This window comes from Otolemur garnettii, unplaced genomic scaffold, assembly GCF_000181295.1.
Source record: "Otolemur garnettii isolate 467f Iridium unplaced genomic scaffold, OtoGar3 scaffold00134, whole genome shotgun sequence".
Lineage (NCBI taxonomy): Eukaryota > Metazoa > Chordata > Mammalia > Primates > Galagidae > Otolemur > Otolemur garnettii.
This window is the reverse complement of record NW_003852529.1, coordinates 2,884,599-2,902,815: the sequence shown is the minus strand read 5'-3', so window position 1 is coordinate 2,902,815 and position 18,217 is coordinate 2,884,599. Positions and strand designations below refer to the sequence as shown.

The 18,217-nt window shown below is 57.0% G+C and overlaps 1 protein-coding gene across 1 annotated transcript in view; it reads left to right on the top strand.

Annotated features, from left to right (window-relative positions):
* The window catches only part of GRK2 (G protein-coupled receptor kinase 2), a 19,499-nt gene extending 4,219 nt beyond the window's left edge, over positions 1-15,280 (top strand). The window contains exons 2-21 of the mRNA XM_003798329.1: positions 7,003-7,079; positions 8,671-8,744; positions 8,882-8,983; positions 9,102-9,176; positions 9,333-9,394; positions 10,076-10,127; positions 10,367-10,458; positions 10,756-10,855; positions 10,936-11,014; positions 11,100-11,230; positions 11,426-11,520; positions 11,591-11,698; positions 11,883-11,949; positions 12,246-12,346; positions 12,786-12,852; positions 12,937-13,032; positions 13,282-13,444; positions 13,596-13,732; positions 13,827-13,940; positions 14,011-15,280. Of these exons, the coding sequence (XP_003798377.1) occupies positions 7,003-7,079; positions 8,671-8,744; positions 8,882-8,983; positions 9,102-9,176; positions 9,333-9,394; positions 10,076-10,127; positions 10,367-10,458; positions 10,756-10,855; positions 10,936-11,014; positions 11,100-11,230; positions 11,426-11,520; positions 11,591-11,698; positions 11,883-11,949; positions 12,246-12,346; positions 12,786-12,852; positions 12,937-13,032; positions 13,282-13,444; positions 13,596-13,732; positions 13,827-13,940; positions 14,011-14,175 (1,957 nt within the window). The 3' untranslated portion in view covers positions 14,176-15,280. The remainder of the gene's footprint in view (positions 1-7,002; positions 7,080-8,670; positions 8,745-8,881; positions 8,984-9,101; positions 9,177-9,332; positions 9,395-10,075; positions 10,128-10,366; positions 10,459-10,755; positions 10,856-10,935; positions 11,015-11,099; positions 11,231-11,425; positions 11,521-11,590; positions 11,699-11,882; positions 11,950-12,245; positions 12,347-12,785; positions 12,853-12,936; positions 13,033-13,281; positions 13,445-13,595; positions 13,733-13,826; positions 13,941-14,010) is intronic.
* The last annotated feature ends 2,937 nt before the right edge of the window (positions 15,281-18,217 follow it).

Here is an 18,217-nt window from a genome sequence, read left to right as displayed (position 1 = left end):
GCCACCTTAGGTGTACGTGGCTGGCGCCTTAGCTGATTGAGCTATAGGCGCCGAGCCCCCTTTCCTCTTCTTAGGGCTCACCCCAGATTCAGCAGTCTAGGTTGGTCTTTCCCATTTGATATGTGGCCCTGTCCTTGAGCTCTGAGGATGTTGTCAGCCCCAGGGAGAGTTGTTGAGAAATATTAATAAGAAGCTCCAGGGGACTTCCTCCTGCTGCTGCTGCTGCTGCTGCTACCTCAGTGCCAGGTTTCCTGGAAATGCCACAGGGACAGCCTCAGCTGCAGCCACAGCCTTCTCTCCAGAACATGGTGGTTCCCAATGTGGCTGTGCTGGACCCGCAGGGCCAGTAGCCTCTGTTAGTGTCCTGGGATGTTGAGGCTTTGGCATCATTGTGACAGGAGGGGCACAGGGACCACAGCTCCTGGCCTGCCAGGTGCCATCCCAGGAGGCCTCCCACCCTGGACTACCAGGATGGTGCTGCCCACATCCTGAAGTGGGGACTTGGGAGCAGGGTAGCAAGGGCACACACTGGGCACTGGCTCCTCTGAGACCCTGCATCTACCTCTCCCCCAGAGGTTGTTGAGGGGTGCCTTGTGAGAGGCTATTGACTATTTTCTTTGCTACTAACTCACTGTGGGCCTCTGGGCAGTTGCCCAGTCAGCTTCTTCTAGCCCCAGTTTCCTTACCATCAACATGAGTATGTTTGCCTCTGAGTCCTGCAGTCCCTGCTGGGCCACACAGCCGCTATCTTAGACTCGGAGCAGGAGCCGCTGGGGAAGGGCCAGACCGCCATACCACAAGATGTGGGACTTTGCTTTTCTTCTGAACCTTGAGGTACTAGAAGGTACCGGAAGTTTTCACCCACTCCCCGTCAACTGTCCTGCCACCCTTGGTGCCTCAACTGCTCGCTGTGCTAGGAGAGGAAGCGACCTCCCCCCCGCTGGTGTCAGCCTGGGCTTAACTCCTGGTGGCTGGTGCCAGGGAGTAGGACCAGACTGCTCCTGCCCACAGCTGGACTCCTAAGAGTCTCTGTGCCAAGGTCCCCCCGATAGTCTAGCCAGGCAGGTATTGGACTTTACCTGCTGGGACCCCAGGTGGAGCAACCCTGTGCTTGAGGCTAGTCTGTGAGAGAGGGGAGTGGCAACCACTGGGTCACTCAGCTGAGGGCCCAGCCCTGGCCGGTGCTCAGCCAGCAGGAGGCCACCTGATCACAGGCCCCATCCTACAAGGACGTGGCACGTGTGGAACACAGACCTAGACAAGCCCAGTTAGCATGTGACCCCATTCTAGGAGCTTCAGGGTGCCAGGGAATGGTGCCTAAGCAGCTCCCCCCTAAGGTTCAGGAGGTGGGATGCAGGCTGCTACCTGGTGTTTTAGGGGAGTCCTCTTCTGCCACGTCCTCTCAGACTTCTTACTTATTTTCTTTCTTTATTTTATTAGCACAAACACATTTATTAATCAAAGAGATGAACCTAATTAACCAACACTTTGAAAGAGTTACATGTAAAGTGTTGTGGCAAAGATAATGCAGTAATGGGGGGAGGCAATATGGAGGTTTGCGTATTAAACTGAGCTGGTTCATTCTCGTAACTAATTCCTGCCCAAAGTAATGATGGAATTTTTATTCTACTTTTTCATAGACCTAAGTACAGGTGACCTTGTTCATGACACAGTCCACCACTAATTTCCCACTTTCAATTTTCAATATATGTATGTACAGGAGATATATATATATATATATATATATATATTTTTTTTTTTTTTCCTGGAAATTGAGTTTTGCTTTGTTGCCCAGGCATGAAGGCAGTGGCATAATCCTAGCTCACTGTATACTCAGACTCCTGGGCTCAAGCAATCTTCCTGTTCTAGCCTCCTGAGTAACTGGGAATACAGGCGCCTACCACTGTGACTCCTGGCTAGTTGTTTTGTTTGCTTTTTGTTTTTTTGAGACAGAATCTTACTATATCACCCTTGGTAAAGCGTCATGGCATCACAGCTCACAGCAACCTCAAACTCTCCGGCTTACGCGATTCTCTTGCCTCAGCCTCCCAAGTAGCTGGGACTACAGGTGCCCGCCACAACACCTGGCTAGCTTTTAGAGACGAGGTCTCACTCTTGCTCAGGCTGGTCTCAAACTTGTGAGCTCAGGACTCCCAAGTGCTAGAATCACAGATGGGAGAGCCACACCACCTGGCAGTTTTTCTATTTTTTTGTAGAGACAAGTCTTACTCTTGCTCAGGTTGATCTTGAACTCCTGAGGTCAAAGCTTCTCCCACCTTGGCCTCCCAGAGTGCTGGAGCTCCTGCGCCTGCCAGTTTTGTTACCGTGCTTTCCTTCTTGTCCCATTCTTGATGTTGAACCAATGTGCTATCTGTAAAGCTGTGACAGTCTTTTTCTGCTTTCAGCTGTGATTTCTTCAAACTTCTTTCCTATACAAAAAAAACTGTGCTTTTCAAAATGCTCTCAGTTTTTATGGTGAGGTTTTCAGTGTCGTCACAGATGATACAGTCTGGTTTGGCCATTGTACCCACTTTTTGCAGAGTTGTTCCCACTGCTAGTTTTTCCATGTCCTCCAGCAAAGCCTCTGCTGTCCCCCAGGCACTGTCTTCCTTCCAGCTGCCAAGTGGTGGCCATGGTGGGTGCAGCAGACCAGGATACTGCATGGGGAGCAAGCCGTGGCCTCTTGGGTGTTTAAATGGTCATCATGGTGGTGGCAGTTTAGCATTTTGTTGACATCCTCAGTTTACAGATGGGGAAACTAAACATTTAAAGTTTGTGATCTGTCCTGACCTCCCAGGGAAGGAGGTAGGCAGAACTATTTGGAACCCAGGTCTAGGCACCCTTCCAACTGCCAGAGCAAAGGAGGCTCTTCCCTACAGGGATTGGGGACCTTCGGGTCCTTCTGTCTGGGACCCTTCAGGCCACTTGTTTCTCTTGACAGTCCAGACTGTCTTGGGAGCCACCTGCCCCTGGATAGCAGAGCTGTTGACCTGGGTGGAGGTAGGGACGCCACTCTGGGCTCGTTGCCACTCTAGACTCCGCCAGTATCAGGGAGTGGGAGTTGGAGAGGAAGGTGACCCAGCCCAGGAGGCCACCCCACCTCCTGTGCCCGCCCATGCTTGCCACCCTGGCCAGAGTTTCCTTCAGTTGACACGTTTTTCTAACCGCCAGCTCCCTCAGCCACTGGCCCCATGGGAATAGACAGGAAACCCTAAAATGTCTACTTTGGGGGCCTTCCATTCATGGACTCTGCTGAGGCCTGACTTGTATTTGGGGCTTTTGAGGGGGGGCATTTTATTTAGAAAACTTTTCTTTTTAAGGAAAAAAGTAAAGTGGTGTGGTGAGGACCAGGAAGAATGCTATGGCCATGCCCAGGCATGGCTTCTCAGGGGAGGGCCAGCTCAAAGACCAGGGTCCTGAATCTTGCTATTCCCTATGGACAGCAATGCCCCTGGGAAGGAGGAGGGCCCTGCCCAGCAGGTTCCCTGGCTGTTGCAGGCAGGGTCCCTTAGCGAGCACCCTTCCCTATGGGAGATCTTTGCTTGTCTGGTAATTGGCTGCTCTGAGTGCTGTGGCAGGAAGTGGCAGTGGCTGCTAGGTGGCCATTCTCTCTGCCAAGCTGGCGCCAGTTTTGCTGGTTCCCATGAAGCAAGTCTGGGCTCAAGAGACCTTAGCAGTGAGGCCCCACAGCCAAGCCCCCCTTCTGGTGGGGGCCTCCAAACAGCTGAGTTGCTTTGCTGCCACCTGCACCTACCTATCTGCACTTCTACCTGACCAGCACCTGATGCAGCCACCTGACCTCCCATAATGTGGGAGATTGGCATTTGGGATATTTTTTCCCTCTTATTCCTTCCATGGACCCATCCTGAAACATGAGAATTGGATACCGAGGCAGAGTGCTCAGAGCTGAGCCAGGGTGGTGAAGGTGCCACCTTGCAGGTTCCCAAATCCACCACCCTGTCACCTTCTCCTGGTCTTAGGGCAGACTGTGCCCTGAGGGCCACCCCAGAGCACAGGCCTCTGATCTCCAGGTCCTGAGCACAGGAGCTGTGTCTTCCTCAGTTTCACAGAGTTTTACCAAGCTCCTGCTATATGTGAAGCAGCACTTGACACTTGGTTTCTGTCTGTTGTCTCCCTTGCCTTATGAGCGCCATGAGCCGGGAAACAAATCCTTGGCAGTGATTGATGGATATGAGCCAGTGTGTGGTGTCCAGAAAGGGAAAGTGTGCTGGCATGGATGAGGGGGCCTGCCCAGCCTTGGAGTCCCTGCAGGTTCCAGGAGAATGTCCTTGCTTTCCCAGATGGAGAAGACTGCCTCAGAAGTGGTTGCACAGGAGTCCCTAGGCCTGGGCTTTCATTTTCCCAGCGGGGCAGGTCTGTGCTGAAGGAGTCACAGGCTGCAAACATGGGGTTACCAAGGTCTATCCTTGTCCTCAGCACCGTGCTTCCTGTTGGAGACAGCTTCAGAAGGTCACAACATCTGGAGGCAGGCCAGAGGGTCACAGCTTTGGTCTTATGCATGTGACAACCCCACGTGCTCTCATGCTGTCCTTGTGTGGCCCTTCCTAAAGAAGGCTTGGACTCGCCAGGCATGATGGCTCACGCCTATAATCCTAGCACTTGGGAGGCTGAGGTGGATGGATTGCCTGAGCTCACAGGTTCAAGACCAGCCTGAGCAAGAGCAAGACTTCATCTCTAAAAATAGCCAGGCGTTGTGGTGGGCGCCTATAATCCCAGCTACTTGGGAGGCTGAGGCAAAAGAATCGCTTAAAGCCCAGGAATTTGAGGTTGCTGTGAGCTGTGATGCCACAGCACTCTACCCAGGGTGACAAAGTGAGTCTCAAAAAATAAATGAAAATAAAAGATAAAGAAGGCTTGAACTTAAAGCAGAATCCTGGCAGGGCTGGGGCCGGGGCTTCCACCCCAGACCTCAGAAAGACAGTGCCGAGCAGAAATGGGCAAGAATCCCCTTGCTCTTGAGTCCAAGGCCAGAGGCTTGGCAGGGACCCTGGGCCATTCAGGCCCTGCCTGGAGCTGGCTCTCATATCTCCTTTCTCACTGGAGCTGGTGTACTCCAGACCCCAGGCTTGGAAGGTGGACTGTAAGCACTGTCCTTGCACTGGCCAGCCTGAGCTTTGTCGTGCCACCTACTCTCATCTTTCCTCCTGGGCATCCTCCCTGTGGTGCTCACAGCAGAATCGGTCTGTCTGCTGCCCTGGACTAAGCCTGCTTCCTGCCTACTTGTGGGCTCTGAAGCCTCCTGGCTTGCAAGGCCCTGCCCTCCCCTCTGTGTCCTCCTCCCTGTCTGGCTAGCTTCTTGCTTTGCCTGTTCCCACGTCCACCCACCTGCCCCGGCCTCACCACCTGCCAACATCCTGTTTGCACTTGAGCCTAGTGAGGTTCCACCTTCTCTGAACAGTGTCTCTGATGACCCAGAGGCCCTCCTCCCCTTCCTGAGTCTCCTCGCACTGGCCATGGGGCCCACTGAGGCTTCCTCACTGTCCACGTCATCCTAAAGCCTCAGACCCACACACCCTGCACCCTAGGCAGGGTGCCGGGGGTGGGGCAGGCATGGTGCGGGGAGGGGGGTTCACATGATGCACACAAGGCCTCGTGTGAAAATGTCACTGCAGCCTGGGTGACCAGGCCAGTGAGCCCCAGACTTGGCTTCAAGGGATAGGGCTGGGTTGTGCTGAACCCGGAGACTCTAGATGTGTGGATCTGCATCCTCACCAATCTCTCCATCAAGGCCCATGGTGGTGGCCCATGGGACCCAAGGGCTGTGTGAGCATGGTGTGGGTTCAGGTGTGGCAGGGCTCGACTGGAGGTTAGCCCAGGAGAGGGGACTAGGGAACAGCAAGGTGGTGTCTGAGGTATGGAATGTGGCCTGGCATGGCTCTTCCAGACAGCGCTCATTGATGTGGGTGGGTAAACAGGTGGAGAGCATCGGGCTGAGTGTTGGCAGTCCATTTGGCCAGACCCTCCCCTATATCTCTACTAAGCTACCCAGGACAAGGGTTCTATTTTTTATCTAAGTATGTGGGACACACTAAGGCTTGGTGATCTTTTTTTTTTTTTTGAGACAGAGTCTTACTTTGTCACCCAGGCTGGAATGCTATGACATCAGCCTAGCTCATAGCAACCTCACACTCCTGGACTCAAGTGATCCACCTGCCTCAGCCTCCCAAGTATCTGGGACTACAGGTGCCCACCACAATGCCCAGCTAACATTTTGTATTTTTAGTAGAGATGAGGTCTCACTCTTGTTTAGGCTGGTCTCGAACTCACGAGCTCAAGCTATCTACCATCCTCAGCCTCCTAGAGAGCTGGGATTACAGGCATGAGCCACCACACCCTACCTGGCTTTTTTTTTTTTTCATTGAGATACAATTTATATAACATAAAATCCATGATTTTAAAGTGGATGATTCAGTAGTTTTTAGTACATTCACTATGTTGTGCAGGCCTCACCCCTATCTAATTCCAGAACATCTCCCAAATAGGAGCCCTGTGCCACTGGCAGTTGTGGCCCTGACCCCACAGATCTGCTTTCTGTCTTGGTGGTTGTGCCTGTTCTGGATATTTCACGTAAATGGGACCAGATGACACGTGGCCTTCTGTACTGGCTCTGCGCTCAGCATCATGCCGTAGCCGTATCTATGCTTCATTCCTTTTTATGGCCAAATAACATGCCACCGTGTGGACAGGCCACATTTTGTTTATCTGCTCATCTGCTCCTGGACCAGGCCTGGCTTTTGGGATTTGGCCAAGGTCTCAAAGCCAGCATTCTGCAGCACCCAGACCAAGCTTCTGCAGCAGTGGGCTTCTGAACAGGAGGCCCCCTGCTGGTCTGAGCTGTGGTGGGATGAGCAAGTAGGCCAGTGGCACAGCCTTCTTCCTGGGGGGAGCAGTGTCCCCCAGCAGCAGTGCCCTCAACTCAGAAGCAGGCCCAGGGAAGGGTCATATGTGTGTCTTGCTCACCACATGTTCCCTGTCACACAGCATCCGCAGTGTCATGCAGAAGTACCTAGAGGACCGAGGTGAGGTGACCTTTGAGAAGATCTTCTCCCAGAAGCTGGGTGAGTACAGCACAGACTCTGCCAGCCAGGAGGCTGGCCTCCTATCCACTCTGGACAGGGCAGCGCACAGGGGCTGCTCCAGGTTGGGCTGTGTGACCTGTCCTGCCTCTAGCCCCTGGCTGTCAGCCCAGGGAGCCCCGTAGTGGGGGTGGGGCCCAGCAGCCTTCCAGGGCCGCCAGGGAAGTTCCTCCTTTGGGGTTTTTGTTTTTGAGAGTTGCAGCTTCCCCTTGGCGAGGCCGCAGCTGCTCTGGGCCGTTGGTGGGACTGACAGGAAGAGGCGGGGCCCTTCCTGTGGCGCCTGCTCCATGGTGGTTGGCCCACTCCACCCCGGCCCTCCGTGATCGAGCTGCTTGGTGCTGGCCCTCACTCTGCCTCTTCCTGGAGTCTGGTGCCTGTTGTCTTGCGATCCGCCCCACAGGCCCAGCCCAGAGGGCAGGCTGGGACGGGTGTCAGGGAGGCTCTGACGTGCCCTTCCAAACAGGATCTCAGCTCTGGCCAGGAGTGGCCTGGCCTGTGGGATCAGGCACTGGTGGCCAGCCTTGGGGGTGATATGTCAGGAGGCATAGCATGTGGGTCTCAGGCCTGTGCTATGTGACCTTGGGCAAGTTTCTTCACCTCTCTGGACCTGGTGGTGACGTCATCTGGGAAATGAAGCTCACGTGCCTCACTGCCCGGGACTGTCAGGTTGGGATGAGGCAGTGTCAGTGAGAACATTTTGCCCTCTGCAAAGCCCTGTTTACAAGTTACCAAACAGGCCGACGTTACCAGAAACGATGGCCACACACTCTGATGGAGTGCCCAGGCAGAGTCCTCAGAGTCGTGGAGAGCCACCCAACACGAGCCTGGGCACCTATGTTGGACAGAAGGTCTGAAGACAGACCAGGGTTTAGCTCTCTTTTGGCCTCAGGCCCCCACTCCCTGGGAAGGGTGAGGACATCCTGTCCAGGGTATCCTGAGAGCCCTTCCCACTGCCCATCCTACCTCTCCTGGTCTCCTGTAGCCCGTCCTCCTTCCATGCCCCTGCACTGAGGCCCCAACCCCAGCCGCCTTCCTGAAACCTGCTACCAAGCAGAGGAGTACTGCCACATATCACAACTCTGCCAGGCCTCCTTGAGCCTCTGTTTTCCCATCTGGGCCCACCCTCTGTGAAGGGGAGCCAGACATGGAGGATAGGGTGTGGCCCAGGAGAGGGATATGGCCCACCCTCCTTCCCCATGCTGCAGCTACACCTAACCCAGTTGGCCATGGCATCCAAAGAGCCCCCAGAAATGACCCTGTTGTCCATGCATAGCCCACCTGAGGATAGTATGGGCCTCACGGAGCAGGAGCAAGGCCTTGGGCTGCGTTGAGGGGGTTCCTAGAGCCAGAGCCAGCCCTCTTCCTCTGGCTGTCCATGATGCCCATCACTTTCTAGCCTCTGTCTAAGGAAGGAGATTTCAGGAAGTGGGTAGAAGCACAGGGGCCCTGACTAAGAACACAAGAAATTTCCAGGTTGGCAATAGCCTGGGACAGAGACCACATTCTGCCCACAATGACAGGAGGGCCCTTAAGAGGAGCTGTGGCTCATGTGACCTCCCATGGTTACTTTCAGGGTACTTGCTCTTCCGAGACTTCTGCCTGAACCACCTGGAGGAGGCCAAGCCTTTGGTGGAGTTCTATGAGGAGGTGAGATGGGCTGGGAGGGGCCCTCAGGAGAGAGGGGAGGAAGCTGGGCAGTTTCCATTGAAGCTATAAGACACCTGGTGTTGGTGCTCATGGGCCCTGCTGGGCCAAGGCTCACCTGTGGGCATCCTGTCCTCCAGATTAAGAAATATGAGAAGCTGGAAACAGAGGACGAGCGTGTGGCTCGCAGCCGGGAGATCTTTGACTTGTACATCATGAAGGAACTGTTGGCTTGCTCCCACGTGAGTATCCCCAGCCACTCATCCCAGGCTTGGCCTCATGTGCTGGCCCAGAGTCAGCTGGGGGCTGGGAAGGGAAGAAAGGACCCTGTGGAGAGTTCATAGTCACCTATCTTCCCAGCCCTTCTCCAAGAGTGCCACTGAGCATGTCCAAGGCCACCTGGTGAAGAAGCAGGTGCCTCCAGACCTCTTCCAGGTATGTGCTGGATTTATTCTCTGCTGCCTCCTGGTCCCTCCTGGATGTGGTCAGTCCTGGGCAGCCCCAGGTCAAGGAGCCTCATCAGTTAGGGGTAGGGCCTGGCAGACACCAGTCTGAGGGGCTCAGTCACCAATTTCCAGCTTCCTTCCTTAGCCATACATTGAAGAGATTTGTCAGAACCTCCGAGGGGATGTGTTCCAGAAATTCATTGAGAGGTGAGCGCAGGGGCCAGTATGGGAGAGGAAGGGGAGGAAATGACTGCCCTGGGAAGGTTTGTGCATGATATGGAGGACGGAAGCCAGCCTATGTCAGGCCCTGAGCAGGCGGGTGCACAGGCCCATTAGCAGCTCCATTCAGGGACCCTTGAGAAGTCATACAGGCTTTGATCTTGTGCCCCACCTTTCTCAGCATGAGGTAGCTCAAAGCCTGTCCCAGGTGATTTTTTGGAAAACTATGTGCACTGACCCCCTTGGCCCTCACAGCCAGAGTTGGCCAGGGGGTGAGAGCTGTAGGCAGATTTCAGCTAAATATAAAAAGCAGCTTTTTTTAGGGTCACAGCTGCCCAGCCATAGAGTGAGCTCTATGTCACAAGAGGTATACAAACAGGACAGGGTGGGCACTTATCAGGAATATAGTAACAGGAAGTCTGGGTTAGCTGATCTGATCCCACGGGAGTATACAACTAGGTGGCTGCCTCCATGCCAGGCACTGGGACAAAGCTGGCACTTAGGATGGGCAGGCTCAGCATGTATGGCTCCCACAAGATCCTAGAAAAGGACATCATGGCTCAGGATGTTCCCACATCTGATGAGACCCCAGGGAATGGCAGCAGTGTGGGGTAACTTGCACCAGCATCACTTTCGGAGTATCTCTGAGCCTGGGCTCTTCTCTCACAGCGATAAGTTCACGCGTTTTTGCCAGTGGAAGAACGTGGAGCTCAACATTCATGTGAGTGCAATGTAAAGGGCTGTGCTCCCTATGGCTCCTCTCTAGGGAGCCAGGCTGGGGTGGGGAGATCAAGGCATCTGCCTTTCAGCCCCTGAGGCGTTGGCTATGCTGGTCAGTGCTAGGACCCCAGAGGCAAGGGCAGCCAGGTGTGGGGGACCCTGTCACAGGGCCAGCCTCTGCAGCCTGGCATCTCTGCCCCTGGCAACCTGCAGTGACACCAGCTGTTGTCACCCCCACAGCTGACCATGAATGACTTCAGTGTACACCGAATTATCGGGCGCGGGGGCTTTGGGGAGGTCTACGGGTGCCGGAAAGCCGACACGGGCAAGATGTGAGTACCTGCTCAGCTGGATTGTGGGGTGCCTGAGGGAGGAGGAGCAGGGCTCCCGGTGGCCTGAAGGCTCAGGGATTTACAGCAAGACCTGAGGGATCTGTGTTCCCAGCAAGGGGCTCTCACAGGCAGGTCTGTTCCTCTGCCTGTTCCTGCTGTCCCCTTCTGCAGGCCCCCTGACCTGTGGCACTTTCTCCTGCCTTCTTTCCCTGATCTGTGTCACGTGCTCATCTGGATCCCCCAGGGCAGCCTGGGTTCCACTTCTCAGGGGGTGCTGACCACCCCGTCCCCCCATAGGTATGCCATGAAATGTTTGGACAAGAAGCGCATCAAGATGAAGCAGGGGGAGACGCTGGCCCTAAACGAGCGCATCATGCTCTCCCTCGTCAGCACCGGGGTGAGCACAGGGCTGCCCCAGAGTGGCGCCAGCCTGGAGCTCAGCAGCCTCCCTCCGCTGACCCCCCCCTCCCCTCCTAGGACTGTCCCTTCATCGTCTGCATGTCGTATGCATTCCACACGCCAGACAAGCTAAGCTTCATCTTGGACCTCATGAATGGTGAGTGCAGGTCAGCCCCAGGGTGGACAAAGGCCAGGGCTGAGGGCTGGCAGGAAGCTAAGTGTGCTGGGGCTGCCTCTCCCAGGTGGAGACCTGCATTACCACCTGTCCCAGCATGGGGTCTTCTCTGAGGCCGACATGCGCTTCTACGCAGCAGAGATCATCCTGGGCCTGGAGCACATGCACAGCCGCTTCGTGGTCTACCGAGACCTGAAGGTGAGGGCTGAAGCTGCACCATTCCTGGGACAAGGCCCTTTCCTTCCCACCCAAGCCCACCTCTGGGTTCAGTTGTGATTGGGGAAAGGAAAGGAGACCCACCTGGGCCCTCTGCCTGGACACCTGAAATGGTCCCAAGTGAAGGCAGTGACCCCTGGTACTTCTGGGCTAGCAGCACACTGTGCTTCCCCACAGCCGGCCAACATCCTTCTGGATGAGCACGGCCATGTGCGGATCTCGGACCTGGGCCTGGCCTGCGACTTCTCCAAGAAGAAGCCCCACGCCAGCGTGTGAGTGCCCTGCTGCCTGTCCCTTTCCCCCACTCTGCTGCTCGAGCTCACAGCCCCCTTGTTCCCACAGGGGCACCCATGGGTACATGGCCCCTGAGGTCCTGCAGAAGGGCGTGGCCTACGACAGCAGTGCTGACTGGTTCTCCCTAGGCTGCATGCTCTTCAAGCTGCTACGGGGGTGAGTGGGCCGTCCTAGTAGGCAGGTGGGACAGGGCTGAGAGCAGCTACCCTGCAGTCCAGGTGGGAGGCTGGGGGAGCGAAGCCCACAGCTGCCTGGGTGGTAGCTCAGGCTCATTTATGCTGTCTGCCTCTGTTTCCCCATTCCTGTCCTTTGACCTGGGTCTTCGGCCCCTCTTGCCCAGGCACAGTCCCTTCCGGCAGCACAAGACCAAAGATAAGCATGAGATCGACCGCATGACATTGACGATGGTGAGTGTGGGGTCTCTGTGAGGCCACAGCAGGGCTGGGGTCTCCTGTAGGTGCTGGAGTCCTGACCCTTGGTTCTCACCAGCCAGCAGAGATTTCAGGGCCCTGATCCCATCTGGTCTCTGGGAGACAGACCCTCCTGCCCCACAGGCTCTGGGTCTCCCTATATCGTCAGAACACACATGGCCGCTGGGCCATTGTCTCTCCCTCTGCTAGGGGCCTGGACACCCCTGCCCCCCGCTGAGATGAGGCCAAGGGCTTCTCCTCTGCCCCTGCCCACATCCTGCTTCTCTCTAAAGGCTGTGGAGCTGCCCGACTCCTTCTCCCCTGAACTCCGCTCCCTACTGGAGGGCTTGCTGCAGAGGGACGTCAACCGGAGACTGGGCTGCCTGGGCCGTGGGTGAGTGCCCTTGCTACTTGGCTTGCTGTGGGTCCTAGCCTCCTTGGAAGAGCTCACAAGAGGGGGCATGGCTGCCTTGACCTACGATCGCTGGGTAGAGGGGCTGCTTGGGGGTGGAGCTCTGGAACCAACTGGTATCCTGCTTCCAGAAGGGTCCTTGTGACAAAGATGATGGTGAAACTACCAGAATTATATGTTTATTGAACTAAGGGCTGTGCACAGCATTGCAGAATTTACCAATGTTAAAACTCACCACAGCCCCGTGATGTAGGAACTACTATTCTCCCATTTAGACAAGGAAACAGGCTCAGGTTTAAGGAACTTGCCCAAGGTCACAAAGCTAAACCAGGAAATAAACCTGGGCAGCCTGACCACATAGCCCAGCCCGAGCCCCTGGCTTGGGGTGGTGGCAACCTGGATGACAGGCATCTTCTTACAGGGCTCAGGAGGTGAAAGAGAGCCCCTTCTTCCGCTCCCTGGACTGGCAGATGGTCTTCCTGCAGAAGGTGATAGCCTGTGGCAAGGGGATGGGGGGACATCTTGGATTCCTTCCCCTATGCTAAAGCCCCATGGCTCCTGTTCTACTGCAGTACCCTCCCCCGCTGATCCCCCCTCGAGGGGAGGTGAATGCGGCTGATGCCTTTGATATTGGCTCCTTTGATGAGGAAGACACAAAAGGAATCAAGGTACTGGTCCTTGCTAGCTTAAACCATATCATGGCTGGGAGGAACTCTTGTCCATCGAGCCCCCTTGAGTCCCAAGCCAGCCCTGCCAGCTTGTGGGCCTCAGCTCCTCCCCACACATCCCCGGGGGATGGCAGGTGGACCAGATCATCCCTGCCCCTGCCGCTGCCTTGTCTGGGCAGGCCTGTGGCTCATGGATGTTCTGCCTCCTCCTGTCCATCCATGTGTCCCTGCCCTGTCCACCTGGTGAAGCTACTGGATAGTGACCAGGAGCTCTACAGAAACTTCCCCCTCACCATCTCGGAGCGGTGGCAGCAGGAGGTGGCAGAGACCGTCTTTGACACCATCAACGCTGAGACAGACCGACTAGAGGCCCGAAAGAAAGCCAAGAACAAGCAGCTGGGCCATGAGGAAGGTGAGGGTCACCGGGCCCCTGCCCACAATGGACGTGAGGAAACGGCTCAGGCTTAAGGGACTCGACCAAGGTCACAGCCAGAAAGCAGCCAAACCGGGATTTAAACCCAGGCTGGGCCAGGCTGAGCCCCCTCTCCCATCTCTCGCATCAGACTACGCCCTGGGCAAGGACTGTATCATGCACGGCTACATGTCTAAGATGGGCAACCCCTTCCTGACCCAGTGGCAGCGGCGGTACTTCTACCTGTTCCCCAACCGGCTTGAGTGGCGGGGTGAGGGCGAGGCCCCGGTAAGAACTTGGGACTGTGGCTGGGAACCGGGTGTCGGGAGGCTGGCTGGGCCTGGCCCTCACCTGCCCGCCTGTCCCGTCCTCGGCCCTGCAGCAGAGCCTGCTGACCATGGAGGAGATCCAGGCGGTGGAAGAGACGCAAATCAAGGAGCGCAAGTGCCTCCTGCTCAAGATCCGGGGAGGCAAACAGTTTGTCCTGCAGTGTGATGTGAGTGGGGGCCGGGGTGGGGTGGGTGTGCTGGGGCTGAGCCCCGGCTGACAGAGCCTGGTGTGCACAGAGTGACCCTGAGCTGGTGCAGTGGAAGAAGGAGCTGCGTGATGCCTACCGTGAGGCCCAGCAGCTGGTCCAGCGGGTGCCCAAGATGAAGAACAAGCCCCGTTCACCTGCAGTGGAGCTGAGCAAGGTGCCGCTGGTCCAGCGCGGCAGCGCCAATGGCCTCTGACCCACCTGCCCGCCTTTTATAAACCTCTAATTTATTTTGTCGAATTTTTATTATTTGTTTTCCCGCAAAGCGGAAAAAGTTTTATTTTGTAATTATTGTGATTTCCTGTGGCCCCAGCCTGGCCCAGCCCCCAGGGAGGGGCCTGCTTGCCTTGGCTCCTGCTGCCACCAACCCAGCCACTGTCCAGTGCCCTCTGTCCTGACCCAGGGCCGCCTGCTCCTAGTATTTTCCCATGGGGGTAGCAGCAGCCCCCAGCAGCCCTCCTGCCCTCCCCTGGGGGTCAGTGCCACACCAGGTTGTGCCACCTCAGGCTCTGAGCTGTGCTCTGTGCCCCTGGGCACTGCTGGGGGGCCCAGCATCTCCCACTCTAGGGGAGGGCCCAGCACAGGGATACTACTTGAATTTGCCCCTCCTGCAACAGAGGGACAGAGCCCTGCACTGTCCTGCCCTCTGGCCATTGGCGAGAAAAGAGGGCCCATTGTCTCCCTGGCCACCAAGGCCTCCCACAGTGACTTGGGCTCCTGTGCCCTTGTTCAGGGAAATCCCCTGTGTTGCTGGTTGCCTCCATTCCCACCTTCCCTGGACACTGTGGGGCTTGGCCTGGAGGGTGGCACGGACAGTGGGTGCTGCTGCCCTCCCTATACCACCCTTACCCCTCTACCCCAAGCACCCGGGCTCAGGGACCACAGAAAGGCAGCTGCGGATTGGGCCACACTGGCCTAGCCTGGCCTCAAGGTCCCCCCACTGCTGGACTGGGTGAGACCTCATCTGCCTGGGACCACATGGGGCCAGCAGGTGGGTGGGCAGCACAGTGCAAGGGGGCCAGCCCTCCCTGCCCAGGCCCATCAGTGTGCCCCCGGGCTGTCCTGTCCCACAGCCCATGTCCTGTCAGTGCCACCGCCCAGGGCGCCACCTCGCCCACCGCATGCCCCCTTGTGCCAGTCGCGCTGCCACGTGTGGTGTCGCGCCCTCTCCCCTGGGGCTGGGTCGGTGCGCCCTCCCCTTCCGTCTACTCCCTCCCCAGGGCGTTTCTTTGCCGATTTTTGAATGTGATTTTAAAGAGTGAAAAATGAGACTATGCGTTTTTATAAAAAATGGTGCCTGACTTCTCGGTCTTCTCAGACTCTTTGTGCCTACTGACCTCTTCATCCTCAGCTAGGCTGGGCCTGAGGGGAAGGTCTTGTGGCAGGTGTCCTCCCTGGCCATGGCAGCCATCTGAGGCCAGCTTGCCCAGGCCCTCTCCCAGGCAGGTGGGGGTTCCTCTTTCCCCACCCTGCCCATCCCCTCCCCACTTGGTGGCTGTACAGTGCCCATCCCCCCTTCTCTGTGGAGGAGAAGGAATCTTCTACCCTCTGCCTGGGTCAGTAGGAAAAGCTACCAACATCTCCATGTTTGGTGTCATGTTGGACAGACTGGGACATGCCAGGCACTGTGCTAAGCCCCCCTCCCCACGACAGTCACAACAGACACCTCTGCCCTCTACATCACACTGCATCCTCTGGACTCTTGACCCTCTCTGGCCTTGGTCTCCCTTGGGCCTCACCAGGCATCTGAGGCCCAAGGGATTCCCCAACATCAGGCCTCACCTCTACCCACAGGTTTCTGGTCAACATGCTTTTCCCCACGTCCTTGCCCTGCAGGGCCCATCGGTGACTACAGGTGTGTATTGCTGCCCACTCCAGGCAGAGCTCAGCTGGGTAGGCTGAGGCCAATCATGCCATGCAGTGCAGAGAAGGCTGCTGGGGCAGGAAGCTATAGGCTGGAGACTAGAGAGTCTTGGGGTAGTAGCCTTTGTGGTGGGTTTCCAGCGTTGGGATGGCAACATTTCTGATGCAGGGAAGGGCCAGGCAATTGTGAGTGGCTCAGGTTGGTGAGAGCACTGTAGGAAAGAGCCACACCTAAGAGGCCCTGAATGCTAGGCTTAACCTGGCACAGACCCCGGTGTGTGCCTGGCAGCTGCCAGCTGAAGATGAGTGGACATGGAGCCTGAACTTCACCCAGGGTGAAGGTGGGGTGATGAGTGCTGGTTCCTGTGTGCAGGGTGTATGGAGGGAAGCAAAGAACAGGAGGTGAGGAGGCATCCTAAAGGCGGTAATGCTGGTGGAAGAGATGAAGAGGCAGGCCAGTTGAAAGAACTTGGCCCAGCAGGGACCTGGAATGAGTGATGTGGGAGTCCAAGATGGAACATGGAGAGGTCTTTGGTACCACCCACAGAGCCAGGACAGCCCTGAGCCTGGGGGTAGGACAAGTGGCTGAATTTGGCTTCAGACCCAGCACCAAACTGACAGCATGAAGCACATGGGCACAGAGCTACCCTGGAGGAAGCTGAGGGGCAGGCCTGGAGTAGGCTTCAGGGTGACAGCAGAAATAGGCTCTCTCAGCCAGTGAGGGTCCCTGGGAAAGGGTTAGAAGGCACTGTCGTGGAATTGAGGGCTGGCGGAGAGTCACATTCAAGATTGCAGAAATTGGCTCGGTGCCCGTGGCTCAAGTGGCTAAGGCGCCAGCTACCTACACCTAAGGTGGCGGGTTCAAATCTAGCCTGGGCCCGCGAAACGACGACAGCTGCAACCAAAAAATAGCCTGGCATCGTGGCGGGCGCCTGTGGTCCCAGCTACTTGGGAGGCTGAGGCAGGAGACTCGCTTGAGCCCAGGAGTTGGAGGTTGCTGTGAGCTGTGATGCCATGGCACTTTACCCAGGGGGAGAGCTTGAGGCTCTGTCTCAAAAAAAAAAAAAAGATTGCAGAAATCAGGAGAGGCTGGGCCTAAGAATGTCCTGTCAGATTTAGGCCTGAAGAGGGCTTGGGGAAGGGACAGCCTGTTTGAGAAAGGTGGAGGTCAGAGAGGGGTGCACAACAGTGGCCAGCAGAGCCGATCTTAGAGCTCTGGACATAAGTCTTCTTGGCTGTCGTCAACCTCAGTACATCACAGACGACAAGATGACACCACAGAGTGGAGTTTCAGTGGTCCCAGATGGCACAGGAGCCCCCTGACTACACTGAGAAGGTGGAGTAAAAATGGCAACCAAGCCTCCTGGCCCAGTGACTCCCTTGAGCAGGAGGTGCCCTAAAGCTATATGGCCCTTCTGGATCTAAATGCCAAGTCATTTAACAAGTAGGCAAACAGGCCAGAGGGTCAGCTGTGGAATCAGACCCCAGGCTAGGCCTCCAGTAACCAAAGGCCGGAACCAAGCTGACTGAGGCCCGCACCCTAGTTCCGGTGTGGGTGGCAGGCTGGTCTTGATTGCGAAACTCCTTCCTCTCCTGACACTGGCAGCAAAGTGCAGCCTCTGCAAAATGGACCCATGCTGTGGGCAAAGACAGCCACTCCCCTCAGACGATTCTCCACCTGGAGAGCCCTGCTGCCCTGGCCTGTGCCCCTGGCTCCTCAGTGATCCCACCCCTGATTCCAGTGCCCTGGGCGACCGCCTGTCCGCCCAGACACCCGCCCGGGTCCCCACAGAAGGCGCTTCGTGCTCAGCCTGAGAGCATTAGTGGCACCTGCCGGGTGTTCATCTCCAGGCCAGGCGCTTGGAGCTCCGCTCGAGGGTGACAGAAGGGAAGCCAGCACCTCGTACCCTTCCGGCACTCACAGGCACAGCCTGTGCTCACAGGACCGGGGACTGGCATGGAGATGCGCGCAAGAGTCTGCCAGGGAAATGCGGTGAACCTAACGGCGCGCGACCGCGGCCCGCCGCGCACGCACGCGCACTCGCGCGCTCGCGGTTCCGGGGCCTAGTCCCCACCCCTCGCTGAGCCGCCCCGCCCCTGGGTCCTCCCTCCCCTTCCGGACCCGCAAGCAGGGGTCTGCGCTGGGCCTGGGGCTCCCCCTGCAGGCTGCGGTGGAGCAGAGGCCAGGCCCCGCCCTTCGGACTGCCCCCGCAAAACCTTGCCCGGCTAAGCCCCGGACGGAGACCTGGGTCTGGCTTCTCTCCGGGAGCGCGTGGCGGCCCCAGCGGCTGGGCAGCGTGCCCCAGCTGCCCTCGGCGTGCACAGGCCGGGCTGCGGTTGCCATGGCTGCGGGAGGCGAGGGGGCGCGCGGCCCG